General features: G+C 54.5%; 1 protein-coding gene and 1 long non-coding RNA gene across 3 annotated transcripts; one reads left to right on the top strand and one right to left on the bottom strand.

The window, feature by feature from the left end:
* On the top strand, positions 8,159-11,334 carry ZNF579 (zinc finger protein 579). Its single transcript, XM_013998800.2, has 2 exons — positions 8,159-8,266; positions 9,222-11,334. The coding sequence occupies exon 2, from the start codon at positions 9,224-9,226 to the stop codon at positions 10,910-10,912; it is 1,689 nt and encodes a 562-aa protein (XP_013854254.1). The 5' UTR covers positions 8,159-8,266; positions 9,222-9,223; the 3' UTR covers positions 10,913-11,334.
* LOC110261063 lies at positions 11,717-19,731 on the bottom strand. 2 transcript variants are annotated; one of them, XR_002344818.1, is made up of 3 exons: positions 19,237-19,731; positions 16,348-16,441; positions 11,717-13,222 (listed from the first exon to the last, which is right to left on the bottom strand). It is a non-coding gene; the product is annotated as an uncharacterized LOC110261063 (long non-coding RNA). The 2 variants fall into 2 exon arrangements; XR_002344819.1 differs by lacking the exon at positions 19,237-19,731 and adding an exon at positions 18,014-18,350.

Below are 20,360 nucleotides of genomic sequence, written 5' to 3'. Positions count from 1 at the left end.
TGGGCTCCAGATGAATTCTGGAGGTGGAATGCACCAGCGTGCATTGTGCGTGTGCGTGTGCAAGGGAAAAGGAGGAGTCAGGAAGGACTGGCTATGTGGTAGCACTTTGTATTAAGACCAGAAAATGGAGAGAGAACAAGTCGGGGTGGAGGCTGGAGGGATTAAGAGTTCTGAGCATCTTAAGTTGGAGGCGCTTGAGAGATGAGCAGGCTCTAATAAGGCTGAAGCTGTGCACGTTCCATGGACAGGCACAAACCCTAGAGAAACTCGTGTTCACCCGCCCCAGGAGCTGCTTATAAGAACATTCACGGCAGAAAAATATACGGCCCTGAACTCAGCACAATGGACATGTCCATTGCTAAGGTCTGAGCTTTGGTGTCTCCCCACCACAAATCATTTGTCAGACTCCTCATGCCTAATGTGATGGTATTTGGAGGTGGAGCCTTTGGAAGATGCTTAAGTCATGAGGGTGGAGCCCCCATGAATGGAATTAGTGCCTTTAAAGAAGAAGCACCAGAGGGATTCCCTAGCCCCTGCCACCAGGAGGACACAGCAAAAAGGCCTATGGCTATCAACCAGGAATAGGGGCCTCACCAGAAGATGACCATGCTGGCATCTTGATCTGGGACTTCCCAACTTCCAGAACTGAAAGCAATAAATTTCTGTTGTGTATAAGCCCTCCAGTCTGTGGGTTTTTTTTTTTTTTTTGCTTTTTAGGGCCGCACCTGCAGCATATGGAAGTTCCCAGGCTAGGGGCCGAATCAGAGCTGCAGCTGCCCGCCTATGCTAGAGCCTACACCACAGTCACAGCAACGCCAGATCCGAGCCACATCTGTGACCTACACCACAGCTCACGGCAATACCAGACCCTTAACCTACTGAGTGAGGCCAGAGATCGAACTCACATCTCCGTGGATACTATTCTGATTCATAACCTGCTGAGACACAATGGGAACTCTGATTTTGGGGGGGGGTTGTTTGTTTGTTTTGTTTTTTGTATTGTCTTTTCCTTTTTAGGACCGTGCCTGCAGTATGCGGAAGTTCCCGTGCTGTTTGAGTTGGAGCTGCAGCTGCCGGCAGACACAGCCACAGCAACGCCAGATCCGAGCCAGTCTGTAATGTTTTGTTCTATCAGCCCAAAAGGATTAAGACATTCATCAACAACAGAGTGGATCGTAACGTATGATTAATAAAGTATGCTGTGGAATACAGCAAGAGAATAAACGAGTACAGATACACACAATTATATGAATGAAAGATACAAAGAAGCCAGATACAAGCAACCAGATGCACGGGGTACATTCAAAAGCAAGCAAAATTAAATTGTCAAATTGTTGAGGATGCGTTGTGGGTGCGAGAAGAGCAGGAAAAACATTTTTTCCATAAAACTCGGAACGGTGGGGTTGGAGGGGTTGAACTCGGGGTGGGACATTGCGGAAACGTCTATGGGTTCTGCGGTGGTCGCCAACATTCCATTTCTTTCTTTCTTTCTTTCTTTCTTTTTTTTTTTTTTTTTTGTCTTTTTGTCTTTTCTTGAGCCGCTCCCACGGCATACGGAGGTTCCCAGGCTAAGGGTCTAATCAGAACTATAGCTGCTGCCCTACACCACAGCCACAGCAACGCAGGATCTGAGCCGCATCTGTAACCCACACCACAGATCACCGCAGCACCAGATCCTTAACACACGGAGCAAGGCCATGGATCGAACCCACAACCTCATGGTTCCTAGTCGGATTCGTTAACCCCTGTGCCACGACGGGAACTCCAACATTCCATTTCTTTCTTTCTTTTTTTTTTTTTTAAATCCTTCTCTTTAGTTTTTTTTAAATTTTTTTTAAAATTTTTTTTGTCTTTTGTCTTTTGTTGTTGTTGTTGTTCCTATTTCTTGGGCGGCTCCCGCGGCATATGGAGGTTCCCAGGCTAGGGGTTGAATCGGAGCTGTAGCCACTGGCCTACGCCAGAACCACAGCAACACGGGATCCGAGCCGCGTCTGCAACCTACACCACAGCTCACGGCAACGCCGGATCGTTAACCCACTGAGCAAGGGCAGGGACCGAACCCGCAACCTCATGGTTCCTAGTCGGATTCGTTAACCACTGCGCCACGACGGGAACTCCAACATTCCATTTCTTAATCTGGTGATTCTTTTGTAATTATGTGTTAAACTGTGCGTTTATACCGTGCCCTTTTAATTTGTACATCTTATATTTCACAAGGAAAAAGGGCGTTAAGTTTAGGAGAAGGAGAAGGAAGACTTCGGCATTCAACGCCGGCACTTTTTGCTTGGAGATCCACAATTGTCGTTTGACGAGGCTCTATGTCGGCCCCTGGGAATCCTCAACCTTAGAAATAGTCCTTTCCACTCGGCCACTACTGCTCAGGATGGGGAAATCAGACGGGGTTAAAAAAAAAAGAAAAGAAAAGAAAAGAAAGAAAAAGAAAAAATCCTCTGCCTTGGAGAAACAAGACCCGCCTCCTTAGACAAGCCGCCGCCCCCAGGGGCAGGAGCCGCCCCCAGGGATCGGGTCCCCGGAGGGCCTGGAAAAGGGCCAGGGTTGTCATGGAGATGGCCGCCTGGCGGCGGAGGAGCGAATAGGGACTTCCCGCCTCAGCTCACCTCCACCCTAATCCCTTCTCTTCTGAGACGGTAGCGAAAGGGACTCGCCCCCTTTCCCGAGTGTCTCCCAGTGCCAGGTGGTGGGCTGGACCTTGTCCCCGACTCCTGAAACCGTGGCCCCATTTTATCGATGTGTTCATTGACGTTCGGGGGCCGAGGGAGCGGATTTCATCCTGGGAGCGATCTCCACCCTTCCAGAGTAGCGATCACTGGCCAGATGAGGGCGACTCCCACCTCTGTGGGTGGAGCTGACTCGCCGCGCGCGCAAGGGTGGACCGGCCTCGGGCCCTGCCCGCTCACCTGCGCTCTGCACACCCGCCACCGCAGTCTTCCTCCCTTCCAGGGTGCGCCTCACGCCTTCCCACCCTTCGTCCCTCTTTATTCACCCACAAATACTGGTCTAGATGCGAGACTTTCAGAGGAGAGAGCAATTAAACGAACAGGCGAAGCCAACCCCTGACCTCAGAGAGTTGATTTTGCAGTGGAAGGGGAAATAGGCCAAGGGCGGGGGGGGGGGGGTAGTCGACAAGCAGCCTAATGTTCGATTGCCCTAAGTACAGTGCTGACAATTAGGGCAGAGCAAGGACAAGAAAGAGGATGATGGGCCAGCTCTGTTAGCTAAGGTGGGCAGGACAGGTGTCCCGGGAAGAAGCAGGAACACTGTGAACATCTAGGAGACAGGCATTCCAGGCCATGAACGGCACGTGCAAAGGCCCTGAGTCCGAACGAGCGCAGAAGGCAGCGTGGCTGGCGTAGGGCGACGCAGAGGCAGAAAGGCAGGAATCAGGTCACGGAGGCTCCAGGGTGCAGACACGCAGGGCGAGGGCTATAGGTGAGGAAGGTGGAGAGGAAGAGGTGCGGGCCACCGGAATGGGGTTGAGGGCAGGACCGACACAACCTGGATTCCTGGATCCCAGAGGGAGGGGGCTGGAAGCGGGAGAGCCAATGAGGGGGCAGTTGAGGCGGAAATGGCAGCCAGGGGTGCAGCCCTGAGCCAATCAGAGCCAGGCCCCGCCCCCTGCCCGGGAACCTCCTGCCCAACCCGAGGCCAGCCCTGCTCAGGCCCCATCTCTCACCTGGACCCTGGCCCCACCGCCTCCCAGCTCCCTGCTTGGGGCTCTCCAGCATCCGGAGGGGCCTCCGCGCGAGTCCCACAGGAATGTCTCTAAAACACTAATCGGATCATGTGACTCTCCAGCCTAAAACCTTTTCAATGGCTTCTCAGTACACTCGGAATGCATCCAGCATTCAGCCTGGCCCAGGCGGCCAGACAGAGCTCTGATCGCCTTTGATGCGGCCCCAAATCTCCCTTAAGACACGATCCCCACCTCCTTCCTTGCCTACACACACACACACAACATGCTGATCGCTCTGAAATTTCCTTCCCGTCACCTTCATCCCTGAATTCGTTTCATTTATTAATTTATTTTTTTGGGGGGGGGCCTCACCCAAGGCATATGGAGGTTCCCAGGCCAGGGGTCAGACCTACAGCCGCCGGCCTACACCACAGCTACAGCAACGCCAGATCCGAGCGGCGTCTGCCACCTACGCCACAGCTCATGGGGCAATGCCAGATCTTGAACCCGCTGAGTGAGGCCGGGGATTGAACTTGCATCCTCATGGATACTAGTCAGAGTCGTTTCCACTGAGCCACAACAGGAACTCCCGTTTCTTTTATTGCGGAAAAAAAATATTTTAGGGCTTCAAAATAGAATAAAATAATAACACATTCACATACCCGAGGTATATACTCAGAAGAACTGAAAACAGCCATTAAAACAAAAATGTGTGTGTAACAAATGTTTGTGACAGAACTGTTAACAGCCAAAAACTAGAAACAACCCAGCGGCCATAGGCAAATGAATACATAAAATATAGTATGCCCATACGATGGAATATTATTCAGCCATATAAAGGAATGAAAGGGCATTCCTGCTGAGGCTCAGCAGGTTAAGAACCCTACATAGTGTCTCTGAGGATGCGGGTTTGATCACTGGCCTCCTTCACTGGGTTAGGGATCTGGTGGCTGCTCAGCTGCGGCATAGGTCGAAGATGCAGCTTGGATTTGGTGCTGCTGTGTCTGTGGTGCAGGCCCTCAGCCGCAGCTCCGATTGGACCCCTCACCTGAGACCTTCCATATGCAGCAGGTGTGGCTATAAAAAGAAAAGCAGGGAGTTCCCGTCGTGACGCAGTGGTTAACGAATCCGACTAGGAACCATGAGGTTGCAGGTTTGGCCCCTGGCCTCGCTCAGTGGGTTAAGGATCCGGCGTTGCCGTGAGCTGTGGTGTAGGTTGCAGACCCGGCTCGGATCCCACGTTGCTGTGGCTCTGGTGTAGGCCAGTGGCTACAGCTCCGATTCAACCCCTAGCCTGGGAACCTCCATATGCCGCAGGAGTGGCCCAAGAAATGGCAAAAAAGACAAAAATAAAATAAAATAAGCAAAAAAGGAATGAAGTGCTGACACAGGCTACTACAAGGATGGACCTCGAAAACACTAAGTGAAAGAAGCCAGTCATCCGGACCACATGCTGGATGACTCAATAGTAATATCCATAGCAGACAAATCCATAGAGACAGAAAGACGATTTTTGGTTGCCAGTAGCTGGGGGCAGGGGAGGGGGGAGAAGGGACTGGGAATGATGGATGAACGGATCTGGGTTTCCGTTTGCAGGGATGAAAATGTCTCGAAGTAGATAATGAGGATGGCTACACAACTTTGTGGATGTCCTTGGCGCCACTGAGATGCACACTTCAAATGGTAAAAATGTAGTGTAACCACTAAAAAAGTGCACCCACCCCTTATATGGTCTGCCAGCTTTAAAACCTGAGATAAGCCTGACTCCTGGCATAGCCCTTCCCCCCCAAGAGCTGCTTGCCCCTCCCTTTTCCAAGGTAACTCTTACCCCCAAATGTGGTGTTTATTGTTTCCATGGATGTGTTTAGACTTTTGCTCCATATGTATAAACCCTTAAAAATACAGTATTATGGACCAGGTGCTTTTTTTTTTTTTTTTCTTTTTGCCATTTCTTGGGCCGCTCCCTCGGCGTATGGTGGTTCCCAGGCTAGGGGTCTAATCGGAGCTGTAGCCACCCGCCTACGCCACGGCCACAGCAACGCGGGATCCGAGCCGCATCTGCAACCTACACCACAGCTCACAGCAACGCTGGATCTTATAACCCACTGAGCAAGGCCAGGGGTCGAACCCACAACATCATGGTTCCCAGTCGGATTCGCTAACCACTGAGCCATAACGGGAAACCCCCCCACCAGGTGCTTTTTAAAAATTATTTATTTATTTATTTTGCTTCGTAGGGCCATATCCACAGCACATGGAGGTTCCCAGGCAAGGGGGTCAAAGCCACAGCCACAGCCACGTCTCCGATCTACTCCACAGTTCGCAGCAGCACCAGATCCTTAATACACTGAGCGTGGCCAGGGATCGATCCCGCATCCTCATGGATGCCAGTCAGAGTCGTTTCCACTGAGCCACGATGGGAACGCTGACCAGGTGCCTTTCAACATCATGCTCCTGACCCGCTATCATTTCTCCCATTTCTTTGTGAAATGCAAAAACTTAGACTCCCTACTTGGAAACTCTCAGTATCTCACTTTCCTGCCCTGCGAAATGGGAGAATCGTGTTACTACTCCTTAATGTAAGGAGGAAAAAATGTTTTTGTATTTATAGAGTACAAGAGGAAGCTATCATATACTTTCATTTTATTTATTTCTATTATCCCTTGTTTGTTTTCCTTTACTTAGTTGGGTACAGAACATACTCCCAGGGCTTCAGATTCCAAAAGCACCGAGGGACAGAGTGTAGTAAGTTTCAGTCCTAAGAGGTAGACAATGTTGCCAGTTTCTTCCCTCTCCTCCCAGTTCTCCCAGACACAACCCTCGGATAAGCACAGATAGAGCAGACTTGAGGCTGTGCTCCTTCTGTTTCTCCTCCCATTCAAATTATCACTTGGAGCTTTTCCATATTTTGACACAGAGGACGTCTTCATTCTTTTTTATGGATACATGTCATTCTGCTGGGTAGATTAATCACTCAAATCCCTGACCGATGGCCAGTTAGTGAGTTTCCTGTCGTTTGCAGGGAAGCACAATACTGCAGCGATTGACTGGTACCGTCTGGGGCATGTTTATGAGTAGATCTAGCCAAAGGATAAGTTCCAGAATTGCTCACTCATTAAAACTGTTCCAGCTTTTACTCCCTGCCCAGCCATGTATGAAAACTTCTTTCCCATATTCTTCTTCTTCTTTCTCTCTCCCTTTTTTTTCTTTTTTGTCTTTTTGCCTTTTCTAGGGCTGCTTCTGCAGCATATGGAGGTTCCCAGGCTAGGGGTCTAATCGGAGCTGTAGCCGCCCGCCTACACCACAGCCACAGCAACGCGGGATCCGAGCTGCGTCTGCAACCTACACCACAGCTCACAGCCCACGACGGATCCTTAACCCACTGAGCGAGGCCAGGGATCAAACCCGCAACCTCATGGTTCCTAGTCGGATTCGTTAACCACTGCGCCACGACGGGAACTCCTCTTTCCCATATTCTGGTCAACAACGTTTAGCATGGAGTTCACGTGAATGATGAGCATTAAGCTGCAGGTATACTCCTGCAGCAGGCAAGCCTCTGCTGCTGCACATTGGGATTTGAGATATGGCCATGCGGGGACATTTCTCTCCCATTTCCATTGCTTCCCCCATTCCTCACCCTTGGCGTTCCTCCTGCAGGCTTCTGCCAAAACATCCTGTGTTCAGGAAGCTTTCAAGGAATCGCTCTTCATCTGCCTTCTCTCCTCCCCGCAATCCCACCGCATCCTGATCACTGCTTTAGAACTCACTGTCCAGAAGGGTAACTGGGTCTGTGTCTCTCTGCCTCCTTCATCAGACTGTGAGCTCCCTGAGGACAGGGTCCAAGGGCCTCTGTCTTTGCCTCGGCAGCTCCAGCACCAAGGACAGAGCTAGCCCATAGTAGGTACTCAGTAAATACTGGTGGTTTAGGATTGAGTGAATAATGTAGCAGCGTGAGGAACTGGTCTCCTAGAGTCAAGTGAGTACATGCAAGGTCTATGGCAGAGGGGGCGACGGAGGCACAGAGATGGGGACGTGCTCAGGCAGCCACGGGGAGGCTGGAGCCAGGATCTGGTCCAGATTCCCAGTACTCTCCCTGAAGCGTGCGTCACTGCCTCATTCATCTCCTTTCCTGGCCACCCTCCCTGACCCAGCACAGTGCCTGGCACAGACAGGACCTGATAAATGTGTATTTGTTGAAGGAATGAATGAATGTGTGTGTCTGTTTGGGAGGGAAGGGGGGCAGGACCCAGCCTCCCGGGCCCCCAGTCCCCTCCTCCCTCCCCGAGACGAGAGGACAGGCCGTCAGTCCCCTCCCCTCATGGGACTTTGGAGTCCAAGCTGCCCTCCTCCTCCGCCCCCTGGGTCCCCGCGTCCACCCTCTTCCGGCTTCCCAGCCAGTCTTTCCTCTCTCAGGCTCTGATGAAAGGCCGGGTTTCCGGGGGGACCACTTAGGCGGTGACACCGAGCCCAGCCTCCTCCACCCCCCACCCCGCACGGGGCCCTCCCTCCCCGCCACCACCGTCTGGGCTCGGCCAGCCGCGGGGAAGGAAGAAAGGAGCAAAGGAGGCGGAGGTAAGAATGGGGTGCCAGCCATCGGGGCGAACCCCAGGTCCTGGGGTCAGAAATCTGCGAGGCCTCGATGGTGGCCCCAATTATGCTGATCATGCCTGCGGGGAGCTGCAGGCTGGGCCCAGTGGGGAGATTGCCCCCCCCACCCCCGGGACCTAGGGCTCCAGATGCCCAGCAGCCTTCCTGGGGGGTCCAGGGCCTGGCCCTTAGCCTCCTTCTCCCTGGACATTTGGAGCAGCGGGGACCCCCAGGCCCCTCCTGTCCCTTGTCTCAAGGGCCCAGCCCCCTCCTCCAGCCCTCTCCCGGCTGGGACCCAGGAATCCCTACCCTGCACCTACCGAAGCCATGGTGCTGACTCCCAGTCATCTCCCAACCCTCCCTGCCCCCAGGCCCCAACCTCAGCCCGGGAATCCGGGCCCCCAGCCCCCTCCCCACTCCTGGCCTCTCCCAGCCCCTGGCATCTGGGCACCCACACTCCATTTCCGGGGCCTCCTGATTTTGAATCCCACCCACCTCTCCAGTCCCGGCACCAACAGCTTGTTCTCAGCCCCTCCCAAACCCTTCCAGCGGGGTCCCTGGAGAAAAAGCAGGTCCCTGACTTCGTCTGCTCCTGTCCCTTCCTGCGTCTCTCTCTGCCTTGTTCCCTCTGTTCCCGTCTCTCCCTCCCTCGGCCCTGCCCTGGTCCCTCTGATCTCTGTTTGCACCATATCTGCCCACATCTCTTTGTTTTCTCTTCATCTCTGTCTCTGCTGGGTGTCCCCCCGTCACTCTCTCCCGCTTTCTGCCTCTCACTCTGCTGTCTTTCTGTTTCTGCCAGTCTCTGCCTCTCCCCTCTGCCTTTTTCGTCCGCCACTCTCTCCCTCGGGGGCTAAGTGTCTGACCCCCTCTGCATCTCCGTCTCTCTCTGTCGCTGCTTGTGTCTCTGCACGCCCCCCACCTCTCCCTTTTCTCTTTGCAGGCATGGATCCGCAGCCTCCTCCACCAGCCCAGGGCAGCCCACCTCACCGGGGCCGGGGCCGAGGCCGTGGCCGCGGCCGTGGTAGAGGCCGGGGCCGTGGCAGGGGGGGCGCTGGAGCCCCTCGGGCACCCCTGCCCTGCCCCACCTGTGGCCGCCTCTTCCGCTTCCCTTACTACCTCTCCCGGCACAGGCTGAGCCACTCGGGCCTGCGGCCCCACGCCTGCCCCCTGTGCCCCAAGGCCTTCCGCCGGCCTGCCCACCTCTCACGCCACCTGCGTGGCCACGGGCCGCAGCCCCCGCTCCGCTGCGCCGCCTGCCCCCGCACCTTCCCCGAGCCCGCCCAGCTCAGGCGTCACCTGGCCCAGGAGCACGCGGGCGGCGGGGTGGAGCTGGCCATGGAGAGGGCGGCCAAGGAGGCGGCCGAGTCCGCCTGGGGCCCGCAGGGCAAGGGCGCCGAGCAGCCCACCTCCGCTGCAGCGGGAGCCGCGGAGGAGGAGGCGGCGGTGGCGCGGCCCGAGACGTGGTCCACGGCGGAGCCGGCCACGCTGGCGGCGGCCACGAGCGTGGAGCCCCGCGAATCCGAGGAGGAGGAGGCCGAGGCCGGAGCAGCGGAGCTGAGGGCCGAGCTGGCTCTGGCAGCCGGGCGGCAGGAGGAGAAGCAGGTTCTGCTCCAGGCCGACTGGACGCTGCTGTGCCTCCGCTGCCGCGAAGCCTTCGCCACCAAGGGCGAGCTCAAAGCGCACCCGTGTCTGCGCCCCGAGGGTGAACAAGAGGGCGAAGGGGGGCCGCCGCCGCGCCCCAAGCGCCACCAGTGCTCCATCTGCCTCAAGGCCTTCGCCAGGCCCTGGTCGCTGTCCCGCCACCGGCTGGTCCACTCCACCGACCGCCCCTTCGTGTGCACGGACTGCGGCCTGGCCTTCCGCCTCGCCTCCTACCTCCGCCAGCACCGCCGAGTCCACGGCGCGCTGAGCCTCCTGGCCCCGCTGCCCACGGCGGGCAAGAAGGACGAGAAGGCAACGGGCGCACGGAACTCAGGGAAGGGGCCCGAGGGGGGCGAAGGGGCGGAGTGCGGGGCCGCCGCGGAGGGTGGAGAAGGCGGGCAGAACGGAGGGGACGCGGCCCCGGCCAGGCCCCCCGCCGGGGAGCCCCGCTTCTGGTGCCCCGAGTGCGGCAAAGGTTTCCGGCGCCGGGCGCACCTGCGGCAGCACGGGGTGACCCACTCGGGGGCGCGCCCCTTCCAGTGCGTGCGCTGCCAGCGGGAGTTCAAGCGGCTGGCCGACCTGGCCCGCCACGCGCAGGTGCACGCGGGGGGCCCGGCCCCGCACCCGTGCCCGCACTGCTCGCGGCGCTTCTCGCGCGCCTACAGCCTCCTGCGCCACCAGCGCTGCCACCGCGCCGAGCTGGAGAGGGCCGCTGCCGCGCAGCAGGCGCTCCAGGCCCAGGCCCCGCCGTCGCCCCCGCCGCCCCCGCCGCCCCCGGCCGGCCAGGAGGGAGACGGGCTCCTGCTGCCCATCGCACACATCAAGGAAGAGCCGCCCTCCCCGGGCACCCCGCCCCGGTCGCCGCCGGCACCCCCTGTCTTCCTCAGCGCCTCGTGTTTCGACAGCCAAGACCACTCAGCCTTCGAGATGGAGGAGGAAGAGATTGACAGCAAGGCTCACCTGCGGGGACTGGGCGGCCTGGCCTCCTGACCCTCACACCTGCTCTTGGCCCCTCCAGTTCGGCTCCCGGTTTGCGAGAAGAAGGAGGGCAGTTGAGGAGAGGCACCGCCTCTGTGTACCCACCCCTCCCCATTCAGCCCTGGACACTAAGGGGAGGGGCTGGACCGCCCCTCCCTCCCAGTCGCCCACCCCCAGGCCCCCCGCCCCCGATGCTGGTTAGAAACTGCTCTTCTCCGCACACGTCTGAAGGCACAACACTGATGCACAGACGGAGCAGAGGACGTAGCCAGAGGAATGGAGACTGAGGGGGACCCCAGCCTGGCTGTCCCCACTACACACACTGGACACCATCACCTCTTTGGAACTGCCAGGCCCTGGGGGTCCCCCGTGAGCAAAGGTCTGCCCCTGTCCCTTTGTCTGTCTGTGAATAAATGTGAGTTCGTGGAGCTAGAGAGAGTGAGGCTGTCTGTGGGGGGAGGGCTGGCTGAGGGCGTCGGGATGAGCAGGGTTTGTCCAGCAGGCTCTGAGCTGGGGTTCAGAGCAGGAAGGATGCAGGTACCCACATCAGGCCACAGGAGGCCCTCAGCCAAGCAAGACGCTCCGGAGGACAAACAGCACTGGGAGAAGACACGCTGCAGTCTGTCCCCGGGGCATCTTCAGGGATCCCTGCGTGCATTCACTCATCAAGCACTGACCAGGCACAGTGCAGGCCCTGGGGATGCGGAAAAGAGCAGGCCACTCGAGGAGAAGCTGGAATCACAGACCTACACAATCCAACATGGTTTAGCTACAAGCCACAGGGGGCTGTTTCCATTTAAATTGAGAATAAGTCAGTCCACTTACAATAAAATAATTAAAATTTAATAAGACGACAAGTTCAGTTCCTCCATCATGCGATTTCAAGTGCCCAGTATCCCCACGTGGCCGGTGGCTACCCTGTTAGCACAGATCTAGAACATTCCACATGGCAAAAAATCCCACTAGACCTCTCTGCCCTAGATGATAAACCAATCTGCAGTCGAACATCAGGTATTGATAAGGGCTTCCAAGGAAATTACAGGGCGCTGTGATGAGAGAGCCCGTTGGGAAGGCAGGGTCTCTGGTGAGATGACATTTGACCTTGTGACCTGAAGGAAGAGCCAGGAGGAGGGAGGGCACAGCGCAGGCAAAGGCCGCGTGGCGGTGGGTGGGGGCTGCATGTTTGAGACACCACAAGGACCTGGGGGTCAGGTGGAAGTGTCACTTTCTCCAGATCCTCCAGCTGTGTGTGTATGTGTGTTTTTTTAACCCATTTGTTTAGGTCCCAGTAGTGGTGGGGGGGGACGATGGCTCTAATTCAATTCTCCCTAAACTCCTCTTCCTCCGACCCCAGGCCCGCCGATGGAGCTCTCTGGCCCTATGCCCATAATGACACTGACCATGCAGGTATCTTCATGCCTGTAAGGCCAGGGGCGAGGGAGGGGGCGGGGGTCATCCTTGTTTTCCAGGGGAGCAAGCAGAGTCACCCAGGCTGGAGAGGGAAGGTTCCTTCCCTGGGAAGGTGAAAACACAGGCGGGAGGGAAGCTGGACAGGTGGGGCGGTCAGGGAGGGGAGAGGAGGGAGCACCCCGAGCTCTGCAGAATCCCACTGCCCCAGACTGAACCACACACCTTGGCTGAGGCCTTGGAAGGAGGCCTGGCCCAGTGGACACTTCATCTCTGCGTTCACCGCCACCCAGGGCTGGAAGCCGGGGGTCCAGGGATGAGACAGACCAAGCTGAGCACCTGCTCTCATGGAGCTTACGGACCAGGGGGGGAAATGAAGGATAATGAAATATGGGCACGAATAAATCAGCGTTTCCAAGGAGGAGCACTAAATCCTCCCAGCAGCAGGAACTAAACCTCCGGTGTTGGGGAGAAGCAGGGGCTGGGAGGTGCTTTCCCTACATGCAAGCCACCACCTCCCTTCCCCCCGAACCTTCAGTGGCTCCCTGGTACCTCCTCCAAATGTGGGCCAGACACCTTTTCTGCACAATCTCATGGACACAACTCAGTGAAGGAGGCAAGCGTGTAGCCCCATTCATAGATGGGGCGAACAGGATGAATGCTAAGTAGGCCCTTGTCCCTCTCCCGTGATCACTACCGTGAATCAAGCCCTTTGCATTTGTGCGAAGGGCTGCAGACAGGGGTGGGCCGCTGGGAGGACTTGCTGTCGTGGCCTCGTTCTTCTTCTTCTCCCAGGTTGGGACAGAGAGGGTCTCAGGAATCCTAGGTCCCCACTGGGACCGAGGAAATATCCTCACCATTTTCCGGAAGTGGAAACAGTGCTCGGAGCAGAAGTCTCTCGTCCAGATCCCACAGCTAGGAAACGGCAGACGTGGGATTTGAACCCAGGCTGGACCAGCTCCACGCCCTGAGCACCCCCGCACCCAGCCCAGGCCGGGACAACTTTCACCATCAGCTCCCAGCCACACGACCTGCCTTCCAAGGCCCCTCCCTGCACACATCCTGGTCCCCAAGCCCCAAAGCATCCCCCTCCCACTAGAGGTACTCTCCCCACCTTCCCCCCTCCACCCGCTCACTCATCCTTGCAGATGTGCTGCATCCGAAGATGAGCCTTCCGAGAACAAAATACAGAACCGATGGCAAGAAACGGGCCTGAGAGATGGGGCCCCGTTCTCCCACTTTGCAGATGAGAAAACTGAGGTCCACATCCGTGGGACAGATGCCGGAAGTGATAAAATAACCAAGGGGTCCCCACTGCAAGAGCAGTAGAGGTTGTGACTCTCTCCCAGTTCCTCATGGTTCCCTGTGCTGAGCGTCGGACATCGAGGATCCCCACACGCTGTTCATCAGAACCCAAGACACATTTCTGAGTGGTTACCCCTCGTCTCTTTGTAAGGAGATTTACAGGGATTAGCGCCCTGGGTCTTCACACCGGCACCATTTGATAGATACTATTATGGGTTCTGTTTTTTAAATTCTTCCGCAGCTTTCTCGAGGTACCATTTAGATCCCCCAGAATTCACTCCATGTGAGTGAGCCATTGCATGATTTTTAGGCGATTCAGAGGATTTAGAGCATTTCCATGCCCCCCAAGATTTCTCGTGCCTCTTTGTCAGAAGCCACGTCCGCCTCCAGTTCTGGACAACCAGTAATGTATTATCTGTTCCTGTAGATTTGCCTTTTCTGGACGTTTCATAGACGTGGATCATACAACATGCGGCCTTTGGTGTCTGCCTTCCTTCATGTAATGTCTTCAAGGTCCATCCACGTGGTAAATTGTATTAGCACACCGTTACTTTCTTTTTTTTCTTTCTTTTTTTTTTTTGTCTTTTTGTCTTTTTGCCTTTTCAAGGGCTATTCCCACAGCCTATGGAGGTTCCCAGGCTAGGGGTCAAATCGGAGCTATAGCTGCTGGCTTACACCACAGCCCCAGCAACACGGGATCCCAGCCGCGTCTATGACCTACACCACAGCTCACAGCAAACACTGGATCCTTAACCCACTGAGCGAGGCCAATCCCACATCCTCATGGATACTATGTTGGGTCATTAACCCGCTGAGCCATGATGGGAAGTCCTCCAGTTCTTTTTTTTTTATTGAGGTAAAACATACATAAAATTTACCAAGTGAGCCATTTAAGTGTACAGCTCGGAGGCATTAAGGATAGTCACCTGGGTGTGTAACCATCACTGTCCTCCATCTGCAGCACTTTCTCATCATCCCCAACTGAACCTCGGTCCCCATTACACAATAATGACTCCCCGTTTCCCCTCCGTCCAGCCCCCAGCAATCACCCTTCTACTTTCTGTCCCTATGCATATGGCTACTCCAGCTATATAAAGAAAAATTCTCCTGTTTTTCCTTTTCTTTCTTTCTTTCTTTTTTTTTTTTTTTTGCCTTTTCGAGGGCCACGCCTGAGGCAAATGGAGGTTCCCAGCCTAGGGGTGGAATCGGAGCTGGAGCCGCCGGCCTACACCAGAGCCACAGCAACGTCAGATCCAAACCGTGTCAGCTCACGGCAATACCGGATCCCTAACCCACGGAGCAAGGGCAGGGACTGAACCTTTGTCCTCTTGGATGCTGGTCAGATTCGCTGGCACTGAGCCGAGACGGGGACGCCTCTCCTGTTTTTCTTCCCTAGGACCACACCACTCCTGAAACCCTCATTCCCGACCCTTCTGACCCCCAAATGTGCGTGACGTTTGGTGGCACATTAAGCAATTCTGCAGCACAGCTGGGTGTCTGCAATGCAATTTGGTTCTCACACTGTCTTTCTGGAGACGTCAGATGCCACCGTTTAAGGGCTGTCCCACAAGAAGGCATCTCCCCTCCATGACTTCAGACACCAAGGTCTAGTCCACGCCAAAGCCTGTGTGCTTAACCCCAACACAAGGATTCATTCTTACCCTTTTCATACTTTTTTTTTTTTTGGTCTTTTTTTGTCTTCTCTAGGGCTGCATCCGTGGCATATCGAGTTTCCCGGGCTAGGGGTCCAGTCGGAGCTGTAGCCGCCGGGCTACGCCAGAGCCACAGCCACACGGGATGTGAGCTGTGTCTGCAACCTACACCACAGCTCATGGCAATGCCAGATCCTTAACCCACTGAGCAAGGCCAGGGATCAAACCTGCAACCTCATGGTTCCTAGTTGGATTCACTAACCACTAAACCACGATGGGAACTCCTATTCTTTCTTTCTTTCTTTTTTTTTTTTTTTTTTTTTTGCTTTTTAGGGCTGCACCACGGCATATGGAAGTTCAGGGCTAGGGGTCGAATCAGAGCTGTAGCCACTGGCCTACACCACAGCCACAGCAACTCAGGACACAGCCACAGCAACTCGGGATCCTTAACCCACTGATGGAGGACGGGCATCGAACCTGTGTCCTCATGGATACTAGTCAGATTTGTTTCCACTGAGCCACAATGGGAACTCTCATTCTTCCATTCATTCATTCATCCTAAAATTTTTTTTTTCCTGGCCACACCCACGGCTTATGGAAGTTACCAGGCCAGGGATTGAATCCAAGCTGCATCTGTGGCATAGGTCGTAGGAAATCCTTAACCCCTTGCACTACACTGAGAACTGTGACCCTAAATTCTTCTTCTTTTTTTTAAACTTTTTGCCTTTTCTTGGGCCGCTCCTGCGGCATATGGAGGTTCCCAGGCTAGGGGTCAAATCATACCTGTAGCCACTGGTCTACACCAGAGCCACAGCAACGCGGGATCTGAGCCGCATCTGCACCCTACACCACAGCTCACGGCAACGCCAGATCCTTAACCCACTGAGCGAGGCCAGGGATAGAACCCACAACCTCATGGTTCCTAGTCGGATTCGTTAACCACTGCGCCATGATCCTAAATTCTTTGCGGAGTGCCCTGTGCTTAGAGGTGGGCGAAACATCAGTGGACACGTCAAGGTTACGCTGTGGTAGGAGATGCAGATAAACAAGTACACCGAGGGCATGGATCTGACAGGTACTTACTGCGCTCCTGCTCTGTGGGGTATCCCTCCAAGAGGCTGATCATCCAGTGGCCGAGGACAGCAGACACACACCTCTCCCCAGTGGGGCTTCCATTCTGGTGGGAGGAGACAGACATGAAAATGCAGTGAGCGAGTAAGTGATAAAGCATCTGGGGGGTGGGGTGGGGGGCCCACAGGGTCAGGGCGGGGCTGGACCGGGTCCGGTGGGGTAGGAACTACAGGCCTGTCCCAGCAGGAGCCGAAGCGGGGAGACGCACGGATAACTGGGGACGTGTCCTGGGGAGGGCACAGCAGATGCAAAGGCCCTGAGGTCGGGGTGGGACGGGTGTGTCCAGGGGGCAGGGCGGCCAGCCTGAGCGGAGGGAGGGAGCGATGGGGCAGGAGACGGCAGAGGGTGGGTCCAGATCCAATAGCCACGTGCAAGGATGTTACACCAAATGAGATGAGGAGAGGGCCTCAGAGGGCCTCGTGAAGAGGATGGCACTATTTGATTTTCCTTTTGTTGGTTTTGGGTTTTTTTTTGGGGGGGGGCTGCCCCTGAGGCATATGGAAGTAACCAGGCTAGGGGTCCAATCAGAGCCGCAGCTGCTGGCCTACACCACAGCCACGCCGGATCCTTAACCCACTGAGCGAAGCCAGGGATCAGACCCACGTCTTTGTGGATACTGGTTGGGTTTGTAACCTGCTGAGCCACAGCAGGAACTCCTGACTTCCCTTTTCAGTTTTACTATGGGAGTTCCTGTCGTGGCTTAGTGGTAACAAACCTGACTAGTATCCATGAGGATGCGGGTTCAATCCCTGACTTGGCTCATTGGGTTAAGGATCTAGTGTTGCCGTGAGCTGTGGTGGAGGTCGCCGATGCAGCTTAGATCCTGTGTGGCTGTGGCTGTGGTGTAGGCTGGCAGCTGCAGCTCCAATTCGACCCCTGGCCTGGGAACTTCCACATGCCATGGATGCGGCCCTAAAAAGACAAAAACAAATAAATGACTAAATAAAGCTTACTATGATTTTTTTTTTTTTTTTTTTTTGTCTTTTGTCTTTTTTTGTTGTTGTTGTTGTTGCTATTTCTTGGGCCGCTCCCGCGGCATATGGAGGTTCCCAGGCCAGGGGTTGAATCGGAGCTGTAGCCACCGGCCTACGCCAGAGCCACAGCAACATGGGATCCGAGCCGCGTCTGCAACCTACACCACAGCTCACGGCAACGCCGGATCCTTAACCCACTGAGCAAGGGCAGGGACTGAACCCGCAACCTCATGGTTCCTAGTCGGATTCGTTAACCACTGCGCCACGACGGGAACTCCTTTTTTTTTTTTTTTTTTTTTGTCTTTTGTCTTTTTTTGTTGTTGTTGTTGTTGCTATTTCTTATGAATTTTTTTTTAATTTTTAAAAGTATTTATTTATTTTTTGCTTTTTAGGGCCACCCCTGTGGCATATGGAGGCACCCAGGCTAAGGATCTAATCAGAGCTGTAGCTGCCGGCCTAGACCACAGCCCCAGCAACGCCAGATCTGAGCCATGTCTGAGACTGACGCCACAGCTCACGGCAATGCCAGATCCTTAACCCACTGAGTGAGGCCGGGGATTGAACCCGAAACCTCATGGTTCCTCATTGGATTTGTTTTCACTGCACCGTGACGGAACTCTGAAAAAAAAATTTTAAATATACACCTTGAAAAAATTTTTTCCATTTTTTGGGCTGCACCCACAGCATATGGAAGTTCCGAGGCCAGGCATCAGGTGGAGATCAAACCAGCAATGCCAGAGACAAGCCAGATCATTAACCCGCTGCGCCATAGCAGGAAGTCCAGAAAACTTTAACATATATAGAAAATGGAAGGAATTATAGCATGAATACATACACGCTCACTTTGAGTCCACGCCTAGCATTTTGCTCTATTGTTCTGCTGTTTCTTCATAGCAAACCTTTCCATCTAGCCATCCTTTCATCCCACCATCATCCACCTATTTTTTTGCCACGCCCACAGCATGCAGAAATTCCCAGGCCAGGAATCGAACCTGCGCCACCACAGTGACCTGAGCCACAGCAGTTAGAACAGTGGATCCTTAACCCGCTAGGCCATCAGGAAACACCCCAGCGTTCAGCTCTTCAAAAAAATAAATTTTACTATCTAGACCCATTTTAGGTTCACAGAAAAACAGAGTGGAAGTTACAGCCAGACCTCACACATCGATCCTTTAAAAATTCTTTTCAGGAGTTCTCTGGTGGTGCAGCAGGTTAAGGATCTGGCGTTGTCACTGCAGCAGCTTGGGTTGCTGCTGGGGTGCAGGTTCAGTCCCTGGCCTGGGAACTTCCACATGTCTTGGGCACAGCAAAAAAAAAAAAAAAAATTCACTTCAAAGTAACTTGCAAACAGCAGTCCACACCATCCCTAAACACATCAGCAGGCCTATCATAACAAGATATCAAATATTTATTTCAGCCTCTCGTCCTTGATAAAATAAATGCACGCTCAGTGGCATGCCTACGTGTTGCATGTTACCGTGGGATAAATGCTGAGGGATACTGTACACCTGACAGCACAACGCCCTCTCCTGATTCGACAGATTCCCTCTGGTTTGAGTTTAGAGAACAGGCTGGGGTGGGGGGGAGGGGTGGGAGCAAAAGCCCCCTTAAGCCCACCTGCTTTTCTTCTGAACCCTTTTCTTCTAGACGTGTTTCAGATTTTCAGGGAAGCTGCTACGGTGGCGCAGAGCTGTCCTGTCTGCCTGGAGCCAAGTTCCCCTGCCGTCCCCACCCGTTCCCGTACGAAACCAAGAAACCAGGCCTGGCAGAGTTCTACCAGCCAATGCCACCCCCTCCTCAGGCTTCACTCATCTTCCCGAAGGGCTTTCTGTCCCAGGATCCCACCCAGGACACCCCATGGCCTTACGTCCTGCCTCCTGAACCTCCACTGGCCTGTGGTCCCTTCTCAGGTGCATTTCGAGGCATCCCTGGCAGATAGACCCTGGTGCCGCTGGCGCGGGTACCACGTCCTCTGGGGGAGGGCACAGTACTCACGTGACTTCGCTGAGGCAGTTAACCGGCCTCACCTGGCAGGAGGTGGGCCTTTGCCAGGTTTCCACGAGGTAAGGTGACCCCTCCCCTCTTTGCAAACAAGTCGCTGCGTGCAGCCCATTGGAGAGGGGGCGCTGCCCCTTCTGGAGGGGTGGGTTCCAGATACAAGCAGGGGACTTGCTCTGTCCTCTCCGTCCCGTTTATTTATTGAGTCAATTATTTGCATCCGTGTGGATCAGGTGACAAATACTATGTAATCTCATATAAACAGTGTATATTATAGCCCAACACGACACTATGTGTTTCACTGAAGCCCACCTGTTTTTTTGTTTTTGGTTTTTTTTGTCTTTTTAGGGCCACACCTGCAGCCTATGGAGGTTCAAGGTAGGAGTCCAATCAGAACTACAGCTGCCGGCCTACACCGCAGCCACAGCAACGTTGGATCTGAGCCACTGTCACCTACACCCCAGTCATAGCAACGCCGGATCCCCGACCCACTGAACGAGGCCAGGGATCAAACTGCAGCCCCAAGGTTCCTAGTTGGATGTGTTTCCGCTGCGTCACACTGGGAACCCCAAGCCTACATGTTTTTAGATGCCAGCTGCCGTCACGGGAGAGTGAAGCAAACGCAGGGAGCTGGGTTCAATATTGTGTAATAACCTAGAAGGCAAACAGATCTGAAATGTATATATATATATATATATATATATATATATATCTGAGTCACTTTGCTGTACACCTGAAACAAACACAGTATTCAATATCTTATAATAACCTAGAAGGGAAAAGAATCTTAAAAAAAAAAAAAAGGAATGTGTCGTGTGTGTCTCACGGAATCACTTTGTTGTATGCCAAAACTAACACAGCGTTGTAAAGCAACTATGCTTCAATGTGAAAAAAAATCAGTGCCAGAGAGAGAGGGGGGAGACGGATGGATGGACGGACGGACGGACGGACGGAGTGGTGGGGGAGAGAGAGAGGCAGCGCTGAGTGACCAGC

The sequence above is a fragment of the Sus scrofa genome, chromosome 6, assembly GCF_000003025.6.
Source record: "Sus scrofa isolate TJ Tabasco breed Duroc chromosome 6, Sscrofa11.1, whole genome shotgun sequence".
NCBI lineage: Eukaryota > Metazoa > Chordata > Mammalia > Artiodactyla > Suidae > Sus > Sus scrofa.
Note: the sequence above shows the minus strand (reverse complement) of the source record. Positions and strands in the feature narration are given on the sequence as shown.

What these genes read in the sequence shown, in the direction of transcription:
- ZNF579 (XM_013998800.2), top strand. Translation starts at nt 9,224, where the DNA reads ATGGATCCGCAGCCTCCTCCACCAGCCCAGGGCAGCCCACCTCACCGG.